At 36.2% G+C, this 23,754-nt stretch overlaps 1 protein-coding gene across 7 annotated transcripts in view; it reads right to left on the reverse strand.

The window, feature by feature from the left end:
- The window catches only part of CDK14 (cyclin dependent kinase 14), a 556,073-nt gene that overhangs the window by 294,598 nt on the left and 237,721 nt on the right, over positions 1-23,754 (reverse strand). For all 7 annotated transcript variants that reach the window (XR_004321561.1, XM_032484028.1, XM_032484029.1 and 4 more), the window contains one exon: positions 20,760-20,839. Coding sequence is in view for 6 of the 7 variants with exons in the window: in XM_032484028.1 (XP_032339919.1) it covers positions 20,760-20,839 (80 nt within the window). In the remaining variant the exon portion in view is untranslated. The remainder of the gene's footprint in view (positions 1-20,759; positions 20,840-23,754) is intronic.

Genomic DNA, 23,754 nt, shown 5'->3' on the forward strand with positions numbered 1-23,754 from the left:
GAGAGAAGTCAGGATCTAGGACATACAGGTAAAGAATCTGGATTTATCTATTCTTATTAAAGCTACTGGAGGGTTGACAGTGGTACATTAACTCTCTGATTTATGTTTTAGGATCTTTCCAAGTACTGTGTGGAAGACAGACTATGGACAGGAGTGGGGGTAATGTGGAAGCAAAAAAACCCCAAACCAACCAAGAAAAAAACCATCAAGAGGCTATTTAACAGTAAAGCTCAAGCTAAAGTAATGGCAGCCCAGGAGGTGGTGAGAAGCTGTCAGATGCCAGGTCTGTTCTGCAGGTGGAGCCAACAGAATTTATTGTGGAAGGTGAGAGAAAGAGGCAAGTCAATCCTAATAACCTCATCTCAAAATTGTCCTTCATAATGAATCTTTTGTGAAAAGCCTTTAGTTGTAATTCAAACTCACCCTGCCACTTTTAGGACAAGACATTTATACATAATACAAATAAATGTCAGAAGATACCTCAAATATCTGAACTCTAAAAGGACACTACTTCTTTACCTTCCCTTACTAAGTATGATTCATGGTCACTGTTTGGTCAGGAAATTATTCAACAACCAGATGAGTATCTCAGGCAGACATAGCTGGAAACTCAGTCAGCATAACTGTCATGAGTAAGACTTTAGTGTTACAGCCAGACACAGACAGAGGTATGAAAGATACAGTGTATTACATCAAAATAGCTTTAAGAGTTCTGAGCTAACCAGACAAGAAAAATATGAAAAGAGTATAAAATTCCATGAGAAGAAGAGATTAGCTGAAAAAAGTTAAGTGTCTCTGGTTTGGAAGATTGCAGATTCAAATGAGATAAGAGGATTACTTAAGAGTAAAGACCTGAAATCCTCCAGCTATAATCCTGACTATACAAAATGGTGCACACATCTTTCAGCAGCAGAATACCTGTGACATCTGTGGAAGCCCACCACCAGGTCGCAGAGCTCTGGCTGGTAAGTTACCTAACTCACTTTTTATCATGAGCCTACTCTTCCTAGAATGACAACTCTAAATCACTCTGGGTGACAAGAACTCCAAGACTGTTTAGTTTTCAATAGAGACGTAATGATCAAATCACACCCACAGTATTAAAACCTCTGATGTTAAGTTTAGGAATCAATGTGTAATCATTTAGACAAGGTTCAAAATTTAGTTTATAAAATGTTTACTACATTGAAGACAGTTTGATATATTAACACACTATACTTGTCATTTCAACTTAATTTATTTTAAATTTGTGATTTTAAATTGAAAGGTGTAAGAGACTTTTACTAGGTTCTCACTAGCATTGGAATTCTTAAGATGAACTTTATATTTATAAATTTTGTTTTTAATAGGTTTACAAGAATAGTTTAAGTACTTGGAGATGTTCTGCTTGTTAGATCAAGGCATTTGAATGCTTTAAAAGAACGAAATATATTAAATTTATAAATGCAGTTTTAAAGTGTTTATGGAAATTTAATTAACTAGACTTGTAATTGGGGCTAGTTAAAGCTGTTTATTAGTACTCCTCTTGATTGTTTTGAACTGTAACCAAACAGGAAAACATCCTTCTGGCTTCTCCCTGCAATCCACTTACCCACTGGCAGGAGACAGGCTGGAGTTTGCAAACTTTGCTGGACCTATACTTTAAACTGACTGGTTAATCTTACCCTCTCCCAGTCTCCCACCCTCATAAGAATGGTACGTTTACCTTGACCCTCATCTATATATCTATATATATACTCACTGTCTACTTGCTCTTTCTAGGTAAAAAGAAATTAAGTATCCAAAGGAGCTGAAAACATATGTCTGCACAAAATACTACACAAGAATGTTTATAATAGCTTTATTCGTAGTTGCCAGAAGTTGGAAGTAAGATGTCCTTCAGCAGGTGAATGGATAACTAAACTGTGATATACAAGCAATGGAATATTATTTAGCACTAAAAAGAAATGAGCTATAAAGCCCTAAAAAGGCATGGAGGAACCTTAAATGCATATTACTAAATGAAGGAATCCAATCTGAAAATGCTACATATGCTATAGTTCCAACGATATGATGTTCTAGAAAAAGCAAAACTATAGAGACAGTAAAAGATCAGCTGCTGTCAAGGGACGGATGGGAGTCAAGGTTGTGGAGGGTTTATAGGTGGAGCACAGGGGATTTTTAAGGCAGTGAAACTATTCTGTAGGAGACTATAATGGTGGGTACATGTTATTATGCATTTGTCAAAACCCAGAAACCTGTACAACATAAGAGTGAAGCCTAATGTAAGCTATAGACTTTAGTTAATAATAATATCCATTCATCGGTTGTAACAAATTTCATGCCAGAGCAGAAAGGTGTACAGGAACTGTATTTTCTGCTCAATTTTTCTGTAGGCCTAAAACTATTCTAAAAAAACAAAGTATATTAATTAAAAACACATACATATGCAACTGAGTATTCAAGTTTAGAGAAAAAGAAAATTTTTAAATGAAAATTTTAAAAATTAGAAATCAAGCTTTTTAAAAAAAAAACAAAAAAAAAAACCTTCCCCAACCTTGCCTTCCTACTAGAACTGGCATCTCCACAGAGATGGCCAACAGCACCAGCGATAATGAGCTTGGGAAAAAGGAAATGACGAAATCAATCCTTCATTCAAGTATTCAGTCAAGTGAGTGGACAATGGCCTACAAAGCTTTCTGGTTGCTAAATTACAGCATTTAAGAACGTCCCTCTAAGTTATTAGAGGTTGAGCTCAGACATTTACATATAATTCACTCTAACAGCTGGAATTAATTGGCATCCTTGCCCAATTTCTCTGGAAGGAATTCTTCTAAGATAGCTATAACTGCAAAAACAATTTCTTGAAATTTCTATCCAGATGACTAATCGAGTCTTTAATTTAAAAATAAAACTGCTAGGAGCTTTGACTAACAGAAGCATAACTACCACACCGTGTGTGGTCATTTTGATGTAAATCTATTCTTGAAGGATTCTTTCCAAAACATGAGTAATAAAAATTTTAAACAATGATAAATACATTTATGATATAGAAATATTGTCAAACAGTTCATTAAAAATAATTCACATTTATTTCCCAAGTCCCTAATATTAAAGTTCATACTATGTGAAAAATTCTGTTAGAAAGAACTATATTTGCTATAATTTGCATATCAAGCTATCTTTAAAAAAAAGTTATTCCAAACTTTTTTGATCTAAAAAATAATCATTTCCTAGTTATCAGCTTGTACACACATGCATCCATTACTTACACCACAGCAAGAAAGGCAAGGGCAATACCATACTTACAAACACAGTAAGTATGAAGTAAATGTTTTCTACCTCTGAAGAATTCCCTCAAAGAGTACTTGAATTTAATCTTTAGAAATAATTATATGGTTTTAGTGACTTTCATAAGGCATTTTACTTAAAGAGATGATTTGCAAATGACTAAAATGTTGCCATTATCTCTCATTTATACCAAAATTTTCCTGGAGACCCCTAGGGACTCTTTCCAACTCTCAATTGCTAAACTGGAGGCATCCTCCCTCCGTTAAATTAGCAAGCTCTGGCCCAAATCAAATGCTCAGTCAGCATATAAGCACAACCACAGACTCATAGATGGCTATATTTCAGTCTGTGACTCAGGGTACAAAGTACAGAACGACAGTCCCTATCTCCCGGCTATACTGTGAAATAAAAGTCACTTTACTTAAGTACATAAACTTTAGTTATGTACATAATCCTATTCTTTATGAATAGGCCTCAAGTGATTCAGATGTTAATTTGGCCATGAATTGTGAACTGAAGCCAAAATTTCAGCAGCATAGGCTGTACAACCGAAGGTAACCTTTCATGACTTCCTGAGGAGAATTTAATTGCTTGTTTGAGCCAAGAAGCGCATAAACTATAAATCCACCAAAACAACTTAATCAGCAAATATTTGAAATATTGCCAGCAAAGGGCAGTTCAGTCCTTGAGGCCATCTGACGCAAAGCTATTTAATTGTCTATTTTTACTACTATTTTAAATTACTAGTAGTAGTAGTAGTATATCATCACCATAGTTATTATTATCATCACTATGCGTATTACTTACACTATTAACAAAAATAACTTATTTTGTAGCACCTGACAATTGATTGCCCAAGAGATGTTCACCACGTACCTATAGAGCAAAATGGCAAAGTACATTATTTCTCAGCCCTGTTTAAAAACACGTTAAAGAAACTGAAGTTCTGCTTTGCTGAGTAACTTGTCCATGACTGTGTAGCAGCAAGCAAGTGGCAAGGGCTTGAAGACAGTTCTCATCCCACATCCATATTCTTTCTGTGAAACCCTGCTACCTTTTATTAGCGACTGTTCCACTGGGCTTTGAGAAAACTGAGGTAGAATTATTGATCCCCAGCTGACTCACAGCTCTCCTGAGAGCAACTGTTTCCAAAACTATTTCAGTAGTATCCCCTACAAAGGCCGTGTTCACCCTTCCAATGAGGCAGAGGGCGACAAGGGCTTTGGCCACCCGCCCCACCCCTCGCTAACTGTGTGGCTCTGGGCAGGCTGCATCCCTCTTCCTGAAGCTTTGTTTTTTTTCTCCTGTAAAATGGAGGGTATGCCAAGAGCTATACCTCACAGGGTAGTTGTGTGGTTTAGATGAGATAACACACATACAGCTGGCAGACAAGTGCCCACCTCAGAGTCCATTCAGAATCAATGTCATCTGTTGTCATTATGATTAATTTTTCAACACTCAGCTCTAGGCACACCTACTTCTGTTAACATGTGCCTTCTCTGATAGACCACATCCCACAGGAATCATTTACTTTGGCTTCCCTTTGAATTTATGTATGTAGTGTTTTATACTACTTGCTAATACATGGCCATAAAATTGTTTGGTTCTTTTTAGTTGCTTAGTTTAAGTTTTTGTAGTTGTTGTTTTGTTGCTTAGTTTTTTTTTGTTTTTTTTTTTAAGTCTTGCTGGAGTCTTATATAGAAAAGGAATATAGGCGTCTTTTGAATCCCCAGGGCCTAGAAATGCTTGGTAAATGGCAGGTGTTCGATGTCTGCTGAAGCTATTGGGGACTCAACCCTTTAACTACCAGAGGTCTTCGTCTGATCCCTAGGAGATTATGTCAAAAGAGGTTCTCAGGGTCAGTTCACTAGGGCATCTCTCTTTCATCTCATCCAGTTGTGGAGTTAGTTCTTTCACAAACTTTTGTGTTACTCTTTGAAGAGGGAGGACTGCTTCCTTCTATTTATTTTTATTTCTCAAATAGATAGGGAGTACTTATTATGTGATACCTGTACTGAAGTCTGTGCACTCAGATAACAGTCTGGAAATGTGTGTCCTCTTGGTTCCAGTCCCATGTCATCACAACAGGAACAATCACAGACTTTAGTTGAGCACCTACTAGACCTAGAGCTTTACAATCGTTATGTTTCATCCTCACAGGAATCTTAAACATTAAGAGAGCATTGTTACCACCCTTTCAGTGAAAAGTTAAACAATCTGCCCAAGTTCCTATACTTACTAAGTGCCAGAACCCAGACTGGAGATTAGGTTTGGCTGATCCAAACCTACTCTTTCTCACCATGGCTTGCTACCCACACTTCTCCTGTTTCTGCATTTCCAATCTGATTACGTTAATTTACACCATCTAAGTAAAAGTGACAAGTCCAACAGGGTCTCTCTCTTCTCTGTTGCTGAAAGCCTTTGCACCATGAAAAAGTACATCCAAGTTGAAGGATGTAGTCAAAGAGAAAAAGTGGTAATTGTTCCTCTACTGTGGACCTTCCCTTCCTAGATATGTTGAAGTATTCAATGAGAGACTTTTCAAAACAGATTAATCATTGCTCTACCTGGAATACCTCAAGAAAATCATGATCAATTGTTCACTAAATCTTTCTGAAGATAAAATAAAAGTAAAAGATATTTCCTATCTGATAACTAGGCTCTATTGGAAGACAAACTCTAGACTTTGAACATGAGTTTTTCATTATTATGCATAATAGTGTCCAGTAGCAGATGGATGGATTTAATGACCTCTCAGTCTTCCCCAGAGCCACCATGACAAGGGTAAGCACTTGGTGGGGGTGGGGGGCACAACTTGCTCAGGGCCAGGCACTTGGGGAAACAGAAAGGCAGATTCTAAGGTGGTGGTTACAGAGCAAAGGAGAGCCATCCAGGAGATGAAATCAGAGAGCCATGAAATGAATCACATCAGGGGCCTCTTGGAAAAGCTAAGGGTGTTTAAAGGTCTGGCCCTCTGCCTCGACTGTGACAGTTCTGAAGGCCCATTCCAGCTCTGGAGCACTCTGTAAGATCAGCTGCAAAGCCACGGCAAACGAACTTCTCCCTGCCCAATCTGCCCTTTCTGCCCTCCCCACTTCCTTGCAGGTGCATCTGCTGAGGTACTCCCCACAAACCTGCATGCAATCTTGCCTCTAAGTCTGTTCTTAGGGACCCGACCTAAGATTGCGTACAGAGGATGAATCCAGCAGCAGAACGTAGAAGAAATAGAAAGGATGGACCCATCAATAAGAAGGATTATAAAAGGAAGCTATTTCAAGGAACTTCACCACTTTGTATCTGGATAGGAAAACAACAATGAAGATGAAAAGGAGGGGATAAAACTGGAAGTCAGTTTGATGGAAACTCAACAACCATGAAGACAGATTACTTATGAGGAGAGAGAGAGGTCTAACATAACATGACCCCAGCACAGATAACCTGATTTCTTTCAGTAAATAAAAATAATGTTATCCCTGAAAACAATGGCATCATTGGTCCCAGGGCATCCAAAATAGTTTGCTGGATTGTGTTGAGTTGGAGAGAGCAGCAAGCAGTACATTCAACAAGAGTTATACTAGGTGGTCTGAATTCGGGGGCATAAAATAGTTAAGGCTAGAGATGTGGATTTGGGAAATCAGCACAGAGAGGTGATGGCTGGTACCACAAGGATCATCACCTCCCATGAGGAAGTGAGGAGGGTCAACTCCTTGGATTTGCAGGATGCCCTCAGGAAGCATAAAAAGAAGGCTTCCACAGAGAAGAGAAGGGTCTTCAAGATGCCCACTATAACAAATAAAAATATAATGTAGGATGCCCAGATAAATGCTGCAAGTAAAAGACATACAGTTCTTCAGTTATAGCAGCAAACAGTGTCAAGTTATAAAATGGTGTTAAAGGTGACCAAAAGTTTAAAAAGGTCATAAGTTTTTGCTAAGTGGAAGTCACTGGTCACCTTTAAGGGAAAAATTTTAGTTTTTATTTTAAAAATTATATAAAAGATTGATTCCTGTGTTGGAATGATCATGTATCCTTTTTTAACTATTTGGCTTCTGATTAAATTATTCTTTTATCAAAATTGTTTCAAAGAGGGGAATTTCAATGCTTCTCAAGAGATAGGGCAATTAGTTGGTTGGGGAGGGTACAGCTTAAGTGGTAGCGCACATGCTTAGCATGCACAAGGTCCTGGGTTCATTCCCTAGTACCCTAGTACCTTCTCTAAAAATAAATAATAAACCTAATTACCCCCCAAAGAAAAACAAAAAAATTAATTTAAAAAAAATTTTTAAAGAGATATGGCAATTATTCAGCATTAGAAATTCTCTTCTAACTGGGAGAAGGTTAACATTCCTTAAAAATCTAGATGCTCTCAAAAGACTGGTTTTCTACTTTAACACATGCATTTTAAATGACCATTTATAATCTTAAAGAAACATCTTCTCTGTATTCTCTAAAGGCTACAAATTGCTCAGTGATTCCATGAATTCTGGGGGCCCACAGCAATTAAAAAGAAGACAGTTTCCTACATGTTTATGTCTGAATTAAAAAAAAAATAATCACACTCAACCAGGGAAATGAAAAACACGAAAACTGCACTTTTTAAACATGAGTTATCTAAAATAAGCTTTTAATTTGCAGTGATGTGTCGATGTGTCATGTGCACATATACAGAAAGGCTGTATCATGGAAATATTAGCACTGAAGAAAGCTTGCTAGATATCCTCTGGGTCACATATGCATAACAAATCATTTCAGTTACTTCCTTGTAAACAAAGAAAAATAAACATTCTTCATAAGAAAAGTGTATAGGTTTGAAAATCTCAGCTCTTGCCTGTCATCTCAAATTTGTTTTTGCATTATTCTTCTATTTGTGAAATATAAAAGGCCATGTACTGCCCTCCGATGACACATAAAGCTTCCACTAACAACTCCATGCAAAGACCAAGGCAATATATTACCATACTTAAGGATTTGCCTAGATGCTTTATGAAGCCCAAAAGCAATACACAGGTTTACCAAATCACTGAAATATTATACCCATATATTTCTCTGGTCATATGTTTGCTCCAAGTACACTAGTATATATAATAACATGGCAACAAGTGAAGAGTTTGGGTAACAAATTACATACATACATACATACATACATACATACATACACACACACACACACACACACACAAAATATACTGGCTATTTGTTCTTTGTGGGTTTTAAGATTTTGCTTTACTCAGAACATTATAGATTGATGAAGGTTTTACTTAAAGAAGTAAGGCAGGAACTTCCTGTTAAACACTGAAGATTTAGTATCAGTAATTTTTCCATCTCACGTTTAAAAATTAAAGTTGACAGAAAATATTCCTCACAAACCAAGTTTACTATCATTCATTTGCTCAAAATATTTTTATGACTTTATTTTTAATGGTTCAGGAAAATCTTAAATTTGAATAGCAGAGGCTTGTTGGCCAAGTATTTTCAGTAATGTACTACTGAGGTAAAAATATCTGGAAATACAAGAAGTCATCTAGAAGTAGTTTTTCAAGCTGTAGCTAAGCTACAAGAGATCCACAATTCTGGAAACTTTCAAGCACGCATCTGAAAACAAAATTCTATGATAAGCAGCTGTGCTTTCATGTTTTTTCATTTTCAGTTTGATTTAGCTTCCCTGATAGAGCAACACTCGAAAAATATTTTCTTTTGCACTAATTATTCCACTACATGCAGCATCAATAAATTCTGCAATATTAATCACCTTAAAATTAGCAGGATGTCTAGTATTTGGTTAATCTCTGTTTCCAACATTTTATTGGCTATGGATGAATCTCTGCCAGGCAAGTTTTAATTGTTTTCTAACACATTCATGATTCTGCTAAAGAGGATTGCATGTGTTGGGCTAAGAAAGGAAATTTGGAGCTGGAATTGGGGTACTCATCTGTGGCTTTGGGCCAATCAAATAGCAAATCACTGAAGAGTTAAGTCTTAATCTCTATGATCCTGCCTCTGGGAAGCAGTACATCCTAGTGCTAAGACCTGCATTGCAGAGTAAGATGGACCTGGTTTGAATCCATCTGGTAATCAACTCGGCAGGTTTATAATCTGCTGGTACGAATGGGAAGGTGGTGGGAATTACTGGTTCCCTATAACACCATCAACCAACTGTAATATTCCAAATGTATTAACATAACAGGGGCAGAGGGAAAGACCTACTCCAGATCCAAATCAACCCTGGGAGTCCCTGAGAAAGTAGGAATGTATAACTGCTTCCCACAGGCTTACAATCTTTTCAATACAATTAAAGGCACTTAGAAAGCAATGTAATAGATAGCTATTTATTAAATGCCTATTATGCATTGGGAATTTTAAAATTATTACCAAGGTCATCTTAAAAAAACAAATTCAACATATCTGCTGCTCATCATGGAAACGGCCTCCAATCTCTGGAAAAAAAAAAAAAGGCCCTTACAGAAAATTAATCCTAGTCTCCTAGTCTTCACCAAGAAAATGTTATAATCATAAGTCTATGAAACCAAGTTGTCATCATTAAAACTGACCCCTGCTGCTGGTTCCTGCCCATACTAGCCCTAAGGACAGAAGGAAGAAGTGTCAGCTCATAGACGACAGAAACACTGCCAAGTTCTTGCTTATTATTTCCTTTAATTCTTTTTCTTGGGCCCTGTTCAAATTGTTAGAGCTTTTACAAAGTGCTATTATCAATACCATTCTTATGAGAATATTCAGAGACTTGACTGGGATGGCATGTGTCCAAAAAATATAAATGTCCTACACTAAAATTTCCTTTTAACGTTCTACTTCTTAACTTTTCCCACAATAAACTATGGTACATTCTCTCCACATATGGTATTAATTTGCTTTTTGAAGAATTAAAATAGGAATTATCTGATGGGTCTTTTGAAGAGTTCTACCACATTCCAAAATGTCAGAAGACAATGAGAAATAGAGAAAAACTGAAATGACATATCTTTTTGGCACTTCCCACCGAGATCAGTTACAATCTGTGGTGAGAGCTGCATTTTCAAGATGTGATTCACTGGCCAGATCTCTGACCATCTTCTCTACAATAATGACTCAACAGGACTTTCACTAAGGACTAACCCTTCTGGTCTCAGTAGTTCAACTACATACTGAACTCTATAGAACCCAGTTTGTTCTTTTGTAAAATGAAGAAACCAGATTATATATTCAATAAAATTCTTCCTAGCTCTAAATTCCTATGATTTGGTGATCTCTACTGGTATAAATGGCTATTACCTCAAGTTCAGCATGTGTAATCTCTATTTAATCCGTCTGACCTTAACGCTGCTGCCACTTCTAGCTTCCTGTTTCTATAAATGGTTCTATAAACCTCTAACTCACTCTTGCTTAAGACACTCAAATCATTCTTAGCTCCTCACTAATACCCCTCAACTTGACACATTTTCCTCTTCAGTGTCTTGTTTTATCTCCTCTTTCTCAGGCTTCACACATTCTCTTAAAGATCTTGGGTTTTTTTTCCATCACCAATTATTCCAGATGCCCTGGTCAAATTAATGATCCAGGGTCAACAATGAAACTCATGTTACAGTAAAAAAATATTGGAGTAACAAAAACAATTTAAAAAACTAAGTCCTAGAAACTAAGGCTGTGCACAGAACAATACCTAAGTTATCTTTTTTAACAGACTATCAGTGAACACAAGCACAGATAGAGTTTTCATCAGAAAATATTTAGGAACAACCCACATACCCCACTATCAAGAGATTTAACTTCCTCTATGCCAGTCAAACTGGTGACGGCTTAGGGGGAGGGGGGAGAAAGTGATATTTCCTATCTCAGCCAGCTACCCTAGTGGGCATGCCTTTCTCTGTTCGTTTCTCCTTCTATGAATCCTACCTATCTGCTACAGTCTGAATATATCTTCTCCACCCCTGACAAATTCATGTGCTGTAATCCTAACCTTCCAAAGGTGATGGTATTAGTAGGTGGAGGCCTTTGGGCAGTGATTAAGTCATGAGGGTGTTGCCCTCATGAATGGGATTCATGCTCTTTTAGAGAGATTCCACAGAGCTCTCTAGCCAATTCCATCATATGAGGATACAAGGAGAAGTTTTTGACCTGGAAGAGAGCCTTCACCCAACCATCCTGCCACCCTGATCTTGGACTTCCAGCCTCCAGAACTATGAGCAGTAAGTTTCTGCTCTTAGTAAGCTACTCAGTCTCTGTGTTGTGTTATGGCAGCCCAAACCAACTACGTATGGTCCTATCATTTAAGCTCAGCCCAAGTCCCATCTCTTTCATATTCACATCAGAGAGCTCTTTCCCTCTTATTTCAAAAACTACACACCCCTTTTCACTACTGCTTAAATTCCATTAAAACACTAACTGGACTCTGGGTTGGGTCCATTCTGGTGGCAGCAGGGAAAGAGCTGGGACATGACTAGTCAATGCTGGCTTTATACCACAACCTTCAGAATACAAAGGCCCCAGAGGTTACCAATAGTTTACAACTGAACACAAATGACCACATCATAAAGTATAGCGTAGCAAGCGCTAAAAGATAAATGACTAAAGCAAACAACAACAACAACAAAATAAGCAAGCAAAAAAGAGCACAAAAGGAAAAATATTATTTCTGTGAAAGCCAAGAAGGTTTCAGGGAAGATACAGGACTTTAACAAGGCCTTAAAAGACAGTCAAAGCAGGGTTGGGGAAGGGATGGGAGGACTCAGGCCTGAGAAGAGCAAGTGACATCCCTTCCTCTGAGATGGAGCTTCTCTGCCTGCTTCTTCATTACGGAGTCACAGAAGTTCCACCTGCCAGTTGCCATTTACAATCAGCTTCCTGGCTGCATAAGTTATACAGTGATTTTTATTTTTTTTGCTTCTATTGAGTTACTTTATCTCACTGAACAAATAGTGTGTTGTGATTAAAGCTATTTGTCAAAAACTGACAGCAATGACATATGGCTTCAAAGGGTTCTTCAGCACAACCTTGTAGGATGTCTCTTTCCTTCTTCCCAGTGGTTAGGGCAGGTCAATCCAGCACACAGAGGCCGCCCATACTCCTCCTGCTCTGCCTTCCTGGGATGACTGAAGACTCTAACATCACTGATGTCAACATTGTTAAGTAAAAGTCTTATTTTCTGACAAGTATGTAGGAATGAATCCCTTTTTAAAGTTCTGATGTAAAATGTGGTCCATTTTTTATTATGACAGGACAGGCTGGGAAACACGAACAAGAGACCCTCAAAATCTTCCTTTTGACTGTCTGACTACATCACTCAGATGCCACCTCTTTCATCATCTATGTAAAGGCTCTTTGACTTACCAACAGTTTCCCTCTCACTATTTCCCCTCTATAGACATTTGTTATTAGGTCTTATAATTCAATTGATAACATTTTATCCTTCTCCACTAATAAATTTTAAGATCCTTGAGAATAGGAGGTATCAATTTATATATTTAACAAAAAGTTTTATTTCTGTTAATAAAATTAACACAGTTTAGAGAAGTTGGAATAAATAGGAATAAAGATTTTCTAGATTTAACAATTAAATAACTTACTAGTAATTAATAAAGATTTAACAATCACCAGTGTTAACATATTAATTATCTGCTATTTTTAGGTAAACATATAAATATACATTTCAATAGAATTAGGAAAATTTCTTATTGAGTTATAAACCATAAAATATATCCACTGTAAGTATAAAGTTCAATGGTTTTTAGTAAATCTATAGAGTTCTACAGCCATTACTGTATCTCAGGTTTGTCTAACCATAAACACAATCCAGCAGTGGAGTAATTTTATCTCACCAGAGAGTGGGGACACTTTGCAGTCAATCCCCTATTCCAATCCCAGCCCCAGGCAACCACTGATCTGCTCTGTCTTTACAGATTTGCCTTTTGTGGGGATTTTATGTATATACAACCAGGCTTATATAACTAAACATAAATGTTTTGAGGTTCAAAGATGTTGAAGCATGTTATCAGTAGATAGCTCCTTTTTATTGCTGTATGAATATTTGACGTTATGTTTAACAGTTCAACAGTTAATGGGCATTTAGATTGTTTCCTGATTTCGGCTACTCTGCAGAATAACGTTAGGAACATTCATGCATGTATCTCTGTGTAGAAGTATGTTTTCCTTTCTCCTGGGTAGATTTCCAGGAGTGAAAATGTGGGGTCATATGGTAATTTAATATTCAACTTTTATAAAGCTGTCAAAATGTTTTCCAAAGTGGCTATACTGTTTGATATTTCCACCAGCAATGTAAGAGGGTTCTAGTTACTCCACATTCTTGCCAATACTTGGTATTGTTGGTCTTTTTGATAGGCACTGGGTTGGGTGTACAGTCATATCTCACTGCAGTTTTAATTTTCATTTTCTCTATGACTAACTCTCAGGATCATTTCATGGGCTAATTAGCCACTGGTATATCTTCTTTGGTGAAATATCTATTCAAATTGTCCACTTAAAAATTGGGGAGAGTCTTCTAATTATTGAGTTTTGTACCTCTTTATATATTTTATATATTTTGGATATAAATCTTTTATCAGATATTTTTTGGAAATATTTTCTCCCAATTTGTGGCTGATATGAAAATGTCTTTAGCTTTCATTTTTGAAGGATAGTTTCACTGGATATGGAATTTTTGGTTGACAGACTCTTTTGTTTTGTTTTTGACATTTTAACTATGTCATTACAGTGCCTTCTTGCCTTCACTGGTTTGGATGAGAGGTTAGATCTTAAACTTTTTTTTTTTCCTCCTGCATATAAGAGTTGCTTCACTCCTACTACTTTCAAGATTTTTCTCTTTGTCTTTCAACAGTTGGACAATGATGGGTCTAGGTCTGGGTTTCTATGTTTCTCCTAACTGTGGTTCATTTAACTCCCTGGGTTAATAGGTTAATCATATTTTTCATTAATCTTAGTAAGTTTTTGGCAATTATTTCTTCAAATACGTTTTTGCCCCTTTCTCTCTCCTCTCTTTCTGATACTGCCAAATTCCTTTCCAATATACATGATCTATTTTTTTAATGAATATTAAAAAGTCTCCTTGTTTCTTATCATCCTTGAATGTTCCTTCAACATTCAGGAAATTTACCTTAATCTAGAACTCAAAGATAAGTGACACCAAATCCTGTCAGTGGTCAAGACACTGGTCATGAATTAATTATTTTTCATGGTTGGTTATCTTTCAACTATTTCTACACAGCTTAGGCGGCAAAACAATGTAACAGCTCCTCAAATATTGAAAAGTAGAAAACTTTTTTTTATTAAAAAACTGAGAAGTAACAACGGTATTTTTATAAAGCAAATTGTAGTAGCTATGATAATTACCATCATGACAAGCAGTTGATATGTAGATTATAGATTCGCATCCCTTTTTTAAATTGGACAAGAGATTTTGAAGGGAGATAAGTATCATCTTTGAAACAAACTCTTCAGTTAAAAGACCCCACTTAAAATCCTAACTTAGCTGTTTCCTGGTAAATTGTGTGAGACAGGATAAATTATTTATCTCTAGGCCTCAATTACCTCATCTGTAATAGGAGATACTGATATCTATATATAACACAGGATTTTGTGGGAGTTAAAAGAGGTATCATTTTTAAAAGGTTAGCAAGATAGGTACCAAAAAATTCTATAAAGATTTTTAGTCAGTTATAAATGCCTTCAGATTAGAACTAGTTTCATAGTCCTCCTAAAAATGTTTTAAATATAAATGTATCAGAGCTCAATTTACATTTCCAATAAAATATTTGTATTTCCTAATATAAGTATAAAACTATTTTTCCAAATAAAATAGGGGAAAAATGTAATATAAAATTTTTTATAAATTTAAAGCAGACAAGAAATAATTAATTTCATTAAAAAACATTATCCTTGAAAATAAAAGGCAAAATTACATGATTTTCTTAGTTTTTAAAGTCACATGATCTAACAGCTTGCAAATTTTTGTTGATATCAATTGGCAGACACCCATCAAATTACTCAGACTTAGAAAAAAATAATAATTTTGGCAATTTACATAAGCTTACTAGAATCAGTCTAGACTCATAGATTTTTATCTTCCATTTAAAAAGTTTTGTCTGTCAATTGTCAAATGCTCTGAAGCAATTCATGTTAATTTTTTTCAGTGACAGACAGAAAGGGTTATTATTAGAGGGTTTAAAAGAAATATTCTAAACACAATAAATGTGTATCACATTATAGCACATGTGGATGAATAATACTGATGTTACAAATATAGATCCTTTATCCAGGTTAAGATTCACGCTGGTACTATTATTTTAATCACGAAGCTCTAAGATCACATAGTCCAACCCCTCTCACTTCAAAGATGAAGAAACTAAAGACAAAATAAGTTAAGTGACTTTCTCATGATCACATAGCTAGCTGCATAGTCTTCATCAAGACAGAAATTTCTGACTTGCAGCATGATGCTTTCCCAGCTTCACCTCTCTGCCCCCTTAGCAGCCTGAAAGACTATACATAATTTTGATCATATAGGTTTCTGTCTTGATGGTAATCCAGTATAATAGAATAAAAAGTAAGGATTTGGAATGTATTCACTCACTGATTCAACATGTATCGAATGGCTATCACGTGTCAGGCACTGTTCCGAGCACTGGGTATTAGACCCAAGCTGAACTCCGTATCTGCCACATAAATTAATTGCGTGATTTGAGACAAAAATCTCTTAAGGTCCCAGCTTCATAATTACTCACATGAAGATGGTAATATCAACCTTTCTCACAATGTTGAAACATTAAATGAGATCATATACTTGGAAGTGCCAACAAGTAAGGTCCCCAATTTATGTACAATTGACCTATTACCTAAATTGCACACCATCTAAACAATTATCACATGAATGTCAGATCTCAAACTTAACACGTTGAGATTGAACTTATTATCCTTCCTTTCCTATAATCGCCCCATCTCATAGTCCCTTTCCTATTATTGGGTCCACTATCTACCCAATTACTCAAGCCAAAATCCTGGAAGTCATTCTGAATACCTCCATCTTCATCAGGCTCCATACCCAGCCAAACAACCAAACCCATCAGGTATCCCTCTGAAGAAAACTCACTCCGATTACCCTACAATGAAACCTACCAACTAACATTCCCTACCCAAGCACCCAGAACTCCAACTCAGGGTATTTAGTGCCTCACTCTTAAATATGAGTTGATAATGAAGATCTCCAGGCAGCTAAAGGTTGCTTCCAATAAGAAAGAGAACAAAACAGACAAGCAAAATAAAAAAAGAAAAGAAAAAAGAAACAAGACAATACCGAAGAAAACTGAAAGGAATTATATAACTTAACTATCAAAGAGCTGGGATGATAACTCTTTTTTGATCTTCTTTTTAGAGTTTTCCTTGCATTTTCCATCCAAATCTTCTCTTGAATGTTTAATTCTTGTTAATGATTTTTTATATGTAAGAAATTCATTATTTCTTGGTTGTTTTTATTTTATGACCTCATGGTTATATTTAATAAATACAGTAGCCGAACAATCCTGTAAGCTTAGTAGTATTTTCATCCTTCTTTTACAGATGAGGAAACTGAGCACAGAATGTTTAAGAGGCTTGCTCAAAATCACACATTTAGGCAGGAATGGAGGCCAATTCTGAATCCAGGCAGTTGGGCTTCCCAGTCCAGGCTCTTAACCACAACGTGAAACTGATCCTTGCTGGTCATTCACCCAATTTGTCAAAATCCACTGTAAGAGCTCAACATACATCCTAAGAACTACCAGCATGCACAAGAAACCCTTGGACAAGGTTAATGTCTAAAACCTGAAAATCTTGTATTAGACAGCTACATGGAAAAAAAACTCTGTGGTTAAAAAAAATCCAACAAAAACCAAGAGGTTATGACATAAGACAGATGTGATTAAGAAAATCAAGTAGCAGTCAAACAATGAAATTTTAATGGCTCGATTAAAATCAGCCTTGTTTTCTATCTCATAACTTCACACCAAATTTATAAAAACAATATCAACAACAAATAATTTATAAATCAAACTTACTGTACTATTAAAAATATTTTAATTATATATGTGAATTATAATTATACAATTAAGTAACAACTAAAGGATCAAATTACTCATTTTACTAGCAGTTTTACTGATTCCAAATAAAAGAGGTTGTCCTTCCTTCTTAATCTCTTCTTGAATTTCTATCTGTTTCTGCCTCCCTGGGTACCTCAATTTTTATTAGAAATCTAAAATGTTTCCCTAGAATTCTAACAGAATGAATGATGGTTGGGGCGGGGGGAATCAACTGAGGAATAAACAAGCAAAAATGAAGATTCAATTTCTGAAAAAGGCTAAAGAGAGGAAGAGAGAAAAAAGCTGAATAAAGCATATGGGACTATTCAGACATGACAAAGGATATATTCAGATGATGAGTTCCATACTGTACAGTTGCCAGTCACAGGTTCTTTTTCTCCTACTTGCTTACTACTACTTTCTCCTTAGCTACACTGCTGAGCTGATTTTTCTGTTGCCCTCCTCTGTCCCAATGGATCCTGCCCTCTTTTCTTTGTTGAATAATGCGCTGTCAAGTTTATAAATAAGCTTTTCCTCTACATTCCACACCATCCAATCTATCTTTTTTGCTGACCTTAATTTTATGGCAGTAATGCAAACTTCTGCATGAAACAAAAATGCAGTATAAGTTCAAATTTTCTACTCAAAATCTCTCTCTCCTACTATAATGCTTAAGTGTGGGCTCTGCAGCATGACTGCTCAGGTTCGACTTTCAGTGCTACCAACACACTGGATATGACCTTGGGTGAGTGTTTTAACCTCTCTGTGCCTTTCTCTGCCTAAAAACAGAAATAACGAAAATGCACACCAGAGAGGGTTTCATGAGAATTTAGGAAGCCTAGGCCCCAGCTGTCAGTACACACTAAAACTGTCTAGCAATATTATTCCCGTTATCCTTTTAAATTGTTCTCTGGTAGAGTACCTCAATTTCTCTTTAAGCACAACTCTGACCTAAGAAAATCATTAGCTATTCAAGAATCCACAAGAAGAGACAATTGGTTCCCTTGCTTTTATTCCTCATCTGGGGAAATTTTAGCCAAAAAAAACCCCAAAAAACAAGTTTAGGCATCTAGAATATAATATCACAGAGCAATATAACATACACATTTTGAAGTTGTTTAAAAGATGGGGTATCCTAAGGAATTTCTACTCCCTTTCAGACCTTTCCTAGACCTCCTGACTCTTTATCAGTACCATCAGAAACCATGAAGGTATTGTATAAGGATTTTAAATTAAAATAGAAAAGCCGGCCTTAGCATGGCTACTCAATTTCTCTAAGCTCCAATCAAAGACAGCATGAGTTTCATAGCACCTGAACCTGAATTAAGCCATTAAGCACTCGAGCTCTATGAGATAAAATTCAAAGTCCATTTTTGGACATAAATCTGGGTAAGATTAGGGTTGCTTACAAGTGTTTCTACTTTAGGTGAAAATTATGTGTTAAAAATCTAAATTCCCAGGTAAGCTAATAAGTGGTAAGCAGTCACTTGAAAACTACTTTACTACCCACAGTGCTTTCTTACTTTGAAATCTTCCTGCTGTTGACATTTTGTGAATGAGGAAATTGACCAAAACAGCAGAAAAGAGGCAAACTCAAATTAAAGCTCTTCCTTTCAATTGAACAAGCCATGCCACTCCCTTATTAATGTAAAAATGTAAAAGTGAACATATCCCAAGCATCTCCCGCCCTTGTCCTAAATATTTCAAGTTCTACCATTAGATACACAGAGGAGTTACTGTGCATGGATTTCTGGATTTAGTAACACCAAAAGAGACTGAGCAATAGTGATAGCTTTTGCTTCCACACATAAATAGCAGAAAAATAAGACTAAGAAAGGCAAGAATGAAAAGGCAAGAGAGGAACAATTAACCAAAACTGACCCAGACTTTAATTCTTCTTATTCTTATAGGGTCATTTACGTCCATTAAAAATCACTCAGAAGTCAGATTTTATTAGAAAAACCTTAAAATATTTTATTCAAAGGAAAATACAATGTCATTTTGTAAGCAGTTCCTCCATCAGGCATCAAGAATTCTTGCATCTGATGTCCAGAGCATTCAAAGCTCTGAGTTTAAAGACTCCTTGGGAAATCAAAATCACAATGCAGAGGTAAATGGTTCCTGAGAGATGGCACAAACCATCTCCTGTGTTCTGCAAATACAGTTACTCGGGCCCAATGCTTTTAGGTGGTGTTATGGACTGAATTGTGTCCCCCAATATTCATAGCCTAATCCCAGCATCTCAGGGGGTGACAGTATTTGAAAAAGAATTTTTTCAAAGGTAATCAAGTTAGAGTGAGGTCATTAAAGTGGGTCCTAATCCAACATGACTGGTGTCCTTATAGGAAAGGAAATTTGGACAAAGGCATAAAGGAAGATGATATGAAGACACAGGGAGAAGACAGCCATCTATAAGGCAAGAGAAGCTTTAAACAAATCCTTCTCTCGTGGCCTTCAGAAGGAGGGCCCTGACACCTTGACCTCAGAATTCTAACATCCAGAACCATGAGATGATATATTGCTGTTGTTTGAGCCTGAGGGACTACAGTCTGAGGGACTACATTACGACAGTTCTAATAAACTAGTACAGTGATGAAAAACAAAGTCAGGATCGAAACCCAGCTTTCCAGACTCTACCATAAGGCCTTCCATCTCACTACACTGTCCTACAACTTAACTCCCTGTTTACACTCAAAGTTCTCACCCATAAAAATCTTATACTTGTTCACTTTAAGGATCATGCTAAGTACATACTGTTTATGCTGACCTCTTGTGAGCTACACTCCCACATCACCAACAAGGCATTTTCTTATAGATGTCTCATGAACTCAGAATGTCTAAAACCCCAATCAACTACTCCACAAAGTTAGTATGGACACTTTTATAATCTAAGAACATCTATGTACAAGAGCTAAGTCCTGGGATAAGTCATCTATTCTAATGATGTTGATATGTAAAGAGCATCTATAAATCAGTAAGAAAAACCAACAGAAAATATATTAAAGGATAGGAACCAAGAAATCAAGAAAGAAGAAATATAAAAGACTAATAAGATAGCACTATCCCCCCATTTTTAAGCACTTTCCTTAAAAGTCATGAATGTAGAGTAATTCTAGATTAACAGGTGCCTTAGAAGTTCTGCAAACAAAATCAAACATATAAAACTCTTCAGTCAGTTATGATAGCCTCACCAACAATACAAAGCAGTTTTTTTTTCTCACACTGGAGTATACAGCAGGATTGTTTTATTTTATTTCACATGACCTAATATGACTGTAAGAGGTACTGAGTTTTAAATTTCAGTTTACACATTACAACCAGAAATATAACTATATAATTTAGAAATACAGCATATTCAGAGGTGTATAATATTTAAATAGTAATGGGTATCATGCAAACACAAAAGCAAAGATAATGAGAAAAAATGCTTACCTTCCCTGATAGCTGTAAAAGGTGTACCTTCTTCTTCTTGAAGCCTGATCACCTTCAGGGCCACCAACTTCCCGTTTACTCTGGAGAAACAAAAGAAAAGATGAGAAACATATGGGTGAAAATATGTTCCCATTATGGTTCTAATTGTCTTTCTTACAATTTATGCTTTATGCTTTTTTGCATTGAAAATGTCAGTGACTCAATTATGCCATCACAACAAGATTAATTTCAGTAAGACTGGGAATACTATATCATCACCATAAATATTCACACTTTAAATATTCACACGTGCATAGTCCAAGATTTTAACTGAAGTTTTCTGTGATTCACTCTATGTTCCTTCCAAAATGAAACTAGTGCTTAACAAAAACACCATGTTTGATCAATTATTCACAGATTAATTAAAAATCAAGCCGTCAAAATAATGCTCTCCTTTTGTTTCTCCAATAGCTCCTTTGTTTCCTTTGGTGAAATATCTTCTTCTTCAGTCTTAAGTTGAGGTCATTCATCCCCACGGACAGAAGCTTAACGATCAGTCTTCTCTCTGTCCTCTTCTTTCTCTGTCTCTCTCTGTCTCTGTCTGTCTCCCTCTCTCTCAACACCACCCATTCCTTCCTTTTTCACTATTTTCTTTTAACTCAAGCCTCCTAAAATTACATTTGGTTTAATAGTGTTTTATAATGTAGTAAGTAACATCAAAATAAAAGTTATGAATATTTTACTATTACAAAATTACACAAGACCTTTCCAAAGCAGATGGCTTTTCCAGACACAATCTAAATGTATATCGGCTCTACTTAAAAGTAAGATTGCACGAGGCAGATAACTTTTATCCAATAAAATAAAGACATGATTATTTATGTTGGTCTTCTAGTTGAATGCTCTATTTTCTAACTTTACAAGGCTTACCAGCATACTTTCTTAATTAAAATAGGTAAAACAAGTACACATTAAAAGTACAGAAGCTGTAAGAAAGCATTTAATGAAAAGTAAATTTCCCTGCCACATCCTCCCTCAGCCACCCAGCTCCCATGCTCTGAGGTCATCATTTACCACTGTTCACTCACACTCTCACACACACACACACACACACAAATGGTAGTATGCCACAGAGGGTACAGCATATATTATTTTTATAACTCAATATACATTTGGGTGATTTCTTCATAAATTCATAGAAAATTGTCTCTTGCTACTGAAAGACTATAGAAATATTGTATGAATGTAGTTTATATTAATTTTAATCTCAATCCTTTACTGATAAGCATTTAGCATATTCCCAATTTTCTGCTACTAAAACAATGATGCAATAAATATTCCTGGACATAATTTCATTCACATAAAAATAGGTCCATAAGACAAATTCTTAAAAGCAGAATTGCAAGATGAAAACATATGTGAATTTCTAAATTCTAATTCTGATGAACACTGAGAAATCATCCTACATACAGGTTGTGCCAACTTATGCTACCTTCAGCAAACAGAAACTCCTGTTCCCCCCTTATCTGTATACACTATATTATCCACCACTGATTTTGCCAATCTGATAGATGAAAAATGGTTTCTCTTTACAATTTAAATTGCACCCAAAAATCTTTAGAGGTTATGGAACCAGCAAAGGAGAATTCACGTGGCCTGGAGAATCCAGTGCCGGAGTCTGAAATAAAGAATTTGAATGTCTTTTTTAGGAACTGCATCCAATTTGTCTGTTTTTGATCACATAAACTGCCATGGACACAAAATTTGAAAGGTCAAGGAATTTATCACAGCGCAACCATGCTGGGGTACTCCTCGTCGAACTGATTGTTAAATACGTTACTGGTTACAGTAATCAAAAGACATCTGATTACAAGGTTCACAATGTGCCATCCTCTCAAGGTTAGGAGTTGTGTTTCTTTTCTCTTGTATTTCAGCTGGGAGGACAGGCCTGCTGCTTTCCTGCTCTGCAACTCTCCTCTCCTGAGTACATCACCTCAATTTTTTTCTAACCCTAATTATGCTCTAGGTACCCAGGTGCAAGCAAAACAATTAATATGCACATGGGGTTCAACTGGAGACTGAACCTTGTGCTCTTCACTTTATCCTTTACGACTAAGGGACGCCCCTGGTGGGGCTTGAGGCTGGGATGCAGGCAGTGCTGACATCTGCACAGATTCTCGCAGCCCAGTTGAGCTCATCACTGGCTCCCTGAGGAGGCAGGAACTGATTCCAGGAACTGCTTGGAATTTTCCCTTCATTTACACATCTTCTCCCCTCATCCATAAAAAAACACACACACAACCTTCTTCCCACAAGGCTTTTCCATTTCCCTTGAGGTCATTAACTTACATATACCAGGACTGAATTCTGGAATATAGGGAATTCATGTTGTTGGAAGGTTAGATGCTTAAAACACACTCTCAGACCACGAAGCTGTGAGTCCCCTGTAATACACCGAAAGGAGACGAGCCTTAAACTGAACCAGCCCTCACACTTTAAATGCAACTAGAGAAGGAACACATTTAAGCAATCTCACAGACTAATGTGCATAATTTTTGTAGTGAAAAAAATTTGAACATATTTACTATGACAAACTGCATAAAAGAGTAAGACTCAGGATAATGGAATTCTGATTCTGAAGCATAATTCCCTGTGAATTAAACCTCTAGGTATTAATTTCTTATAGTTATGATAATCATAGCAGTTAAAGACATTGAGATTTACGTATTATATTATGTGAAACTAAGAAATACCTTAAAATTTATACTAGACTATTGGCTTCAGGAGCAAAGAAATCTTCTGTTTTGTTAACTATTACGTGTCCAATGCCTAAAAATGTCTGGTACAGAGCAGACCGCCAAAATATTTTACCAAATGAATATTAATAATGTTAATATACTGATATTTCTTTCCCAATACCTGTAAGATAACTCAAGAATAAAGTATAAAAATTATTACTTTCAAGAATTTCAGAAATATCAAATATAAAAATATTTCATTATCTTCTTTCATATTT

The sequence above is a fragment of the Camelus ferus genome, chromosome 7, assembly GCF_009834535.1.
Source record: "Camelus ferus isolate YT-003-E chromosome 7, BCGSAC_Cfer_1.0, whole genome shotgun sequence".
Taxonomy (NCBI): domain Eukaryota; kingdom Metazoa; phylum Chordata; class Mammalia; order Artiodactyla; family Camelidae; genus Camelus; species Camelus ferus.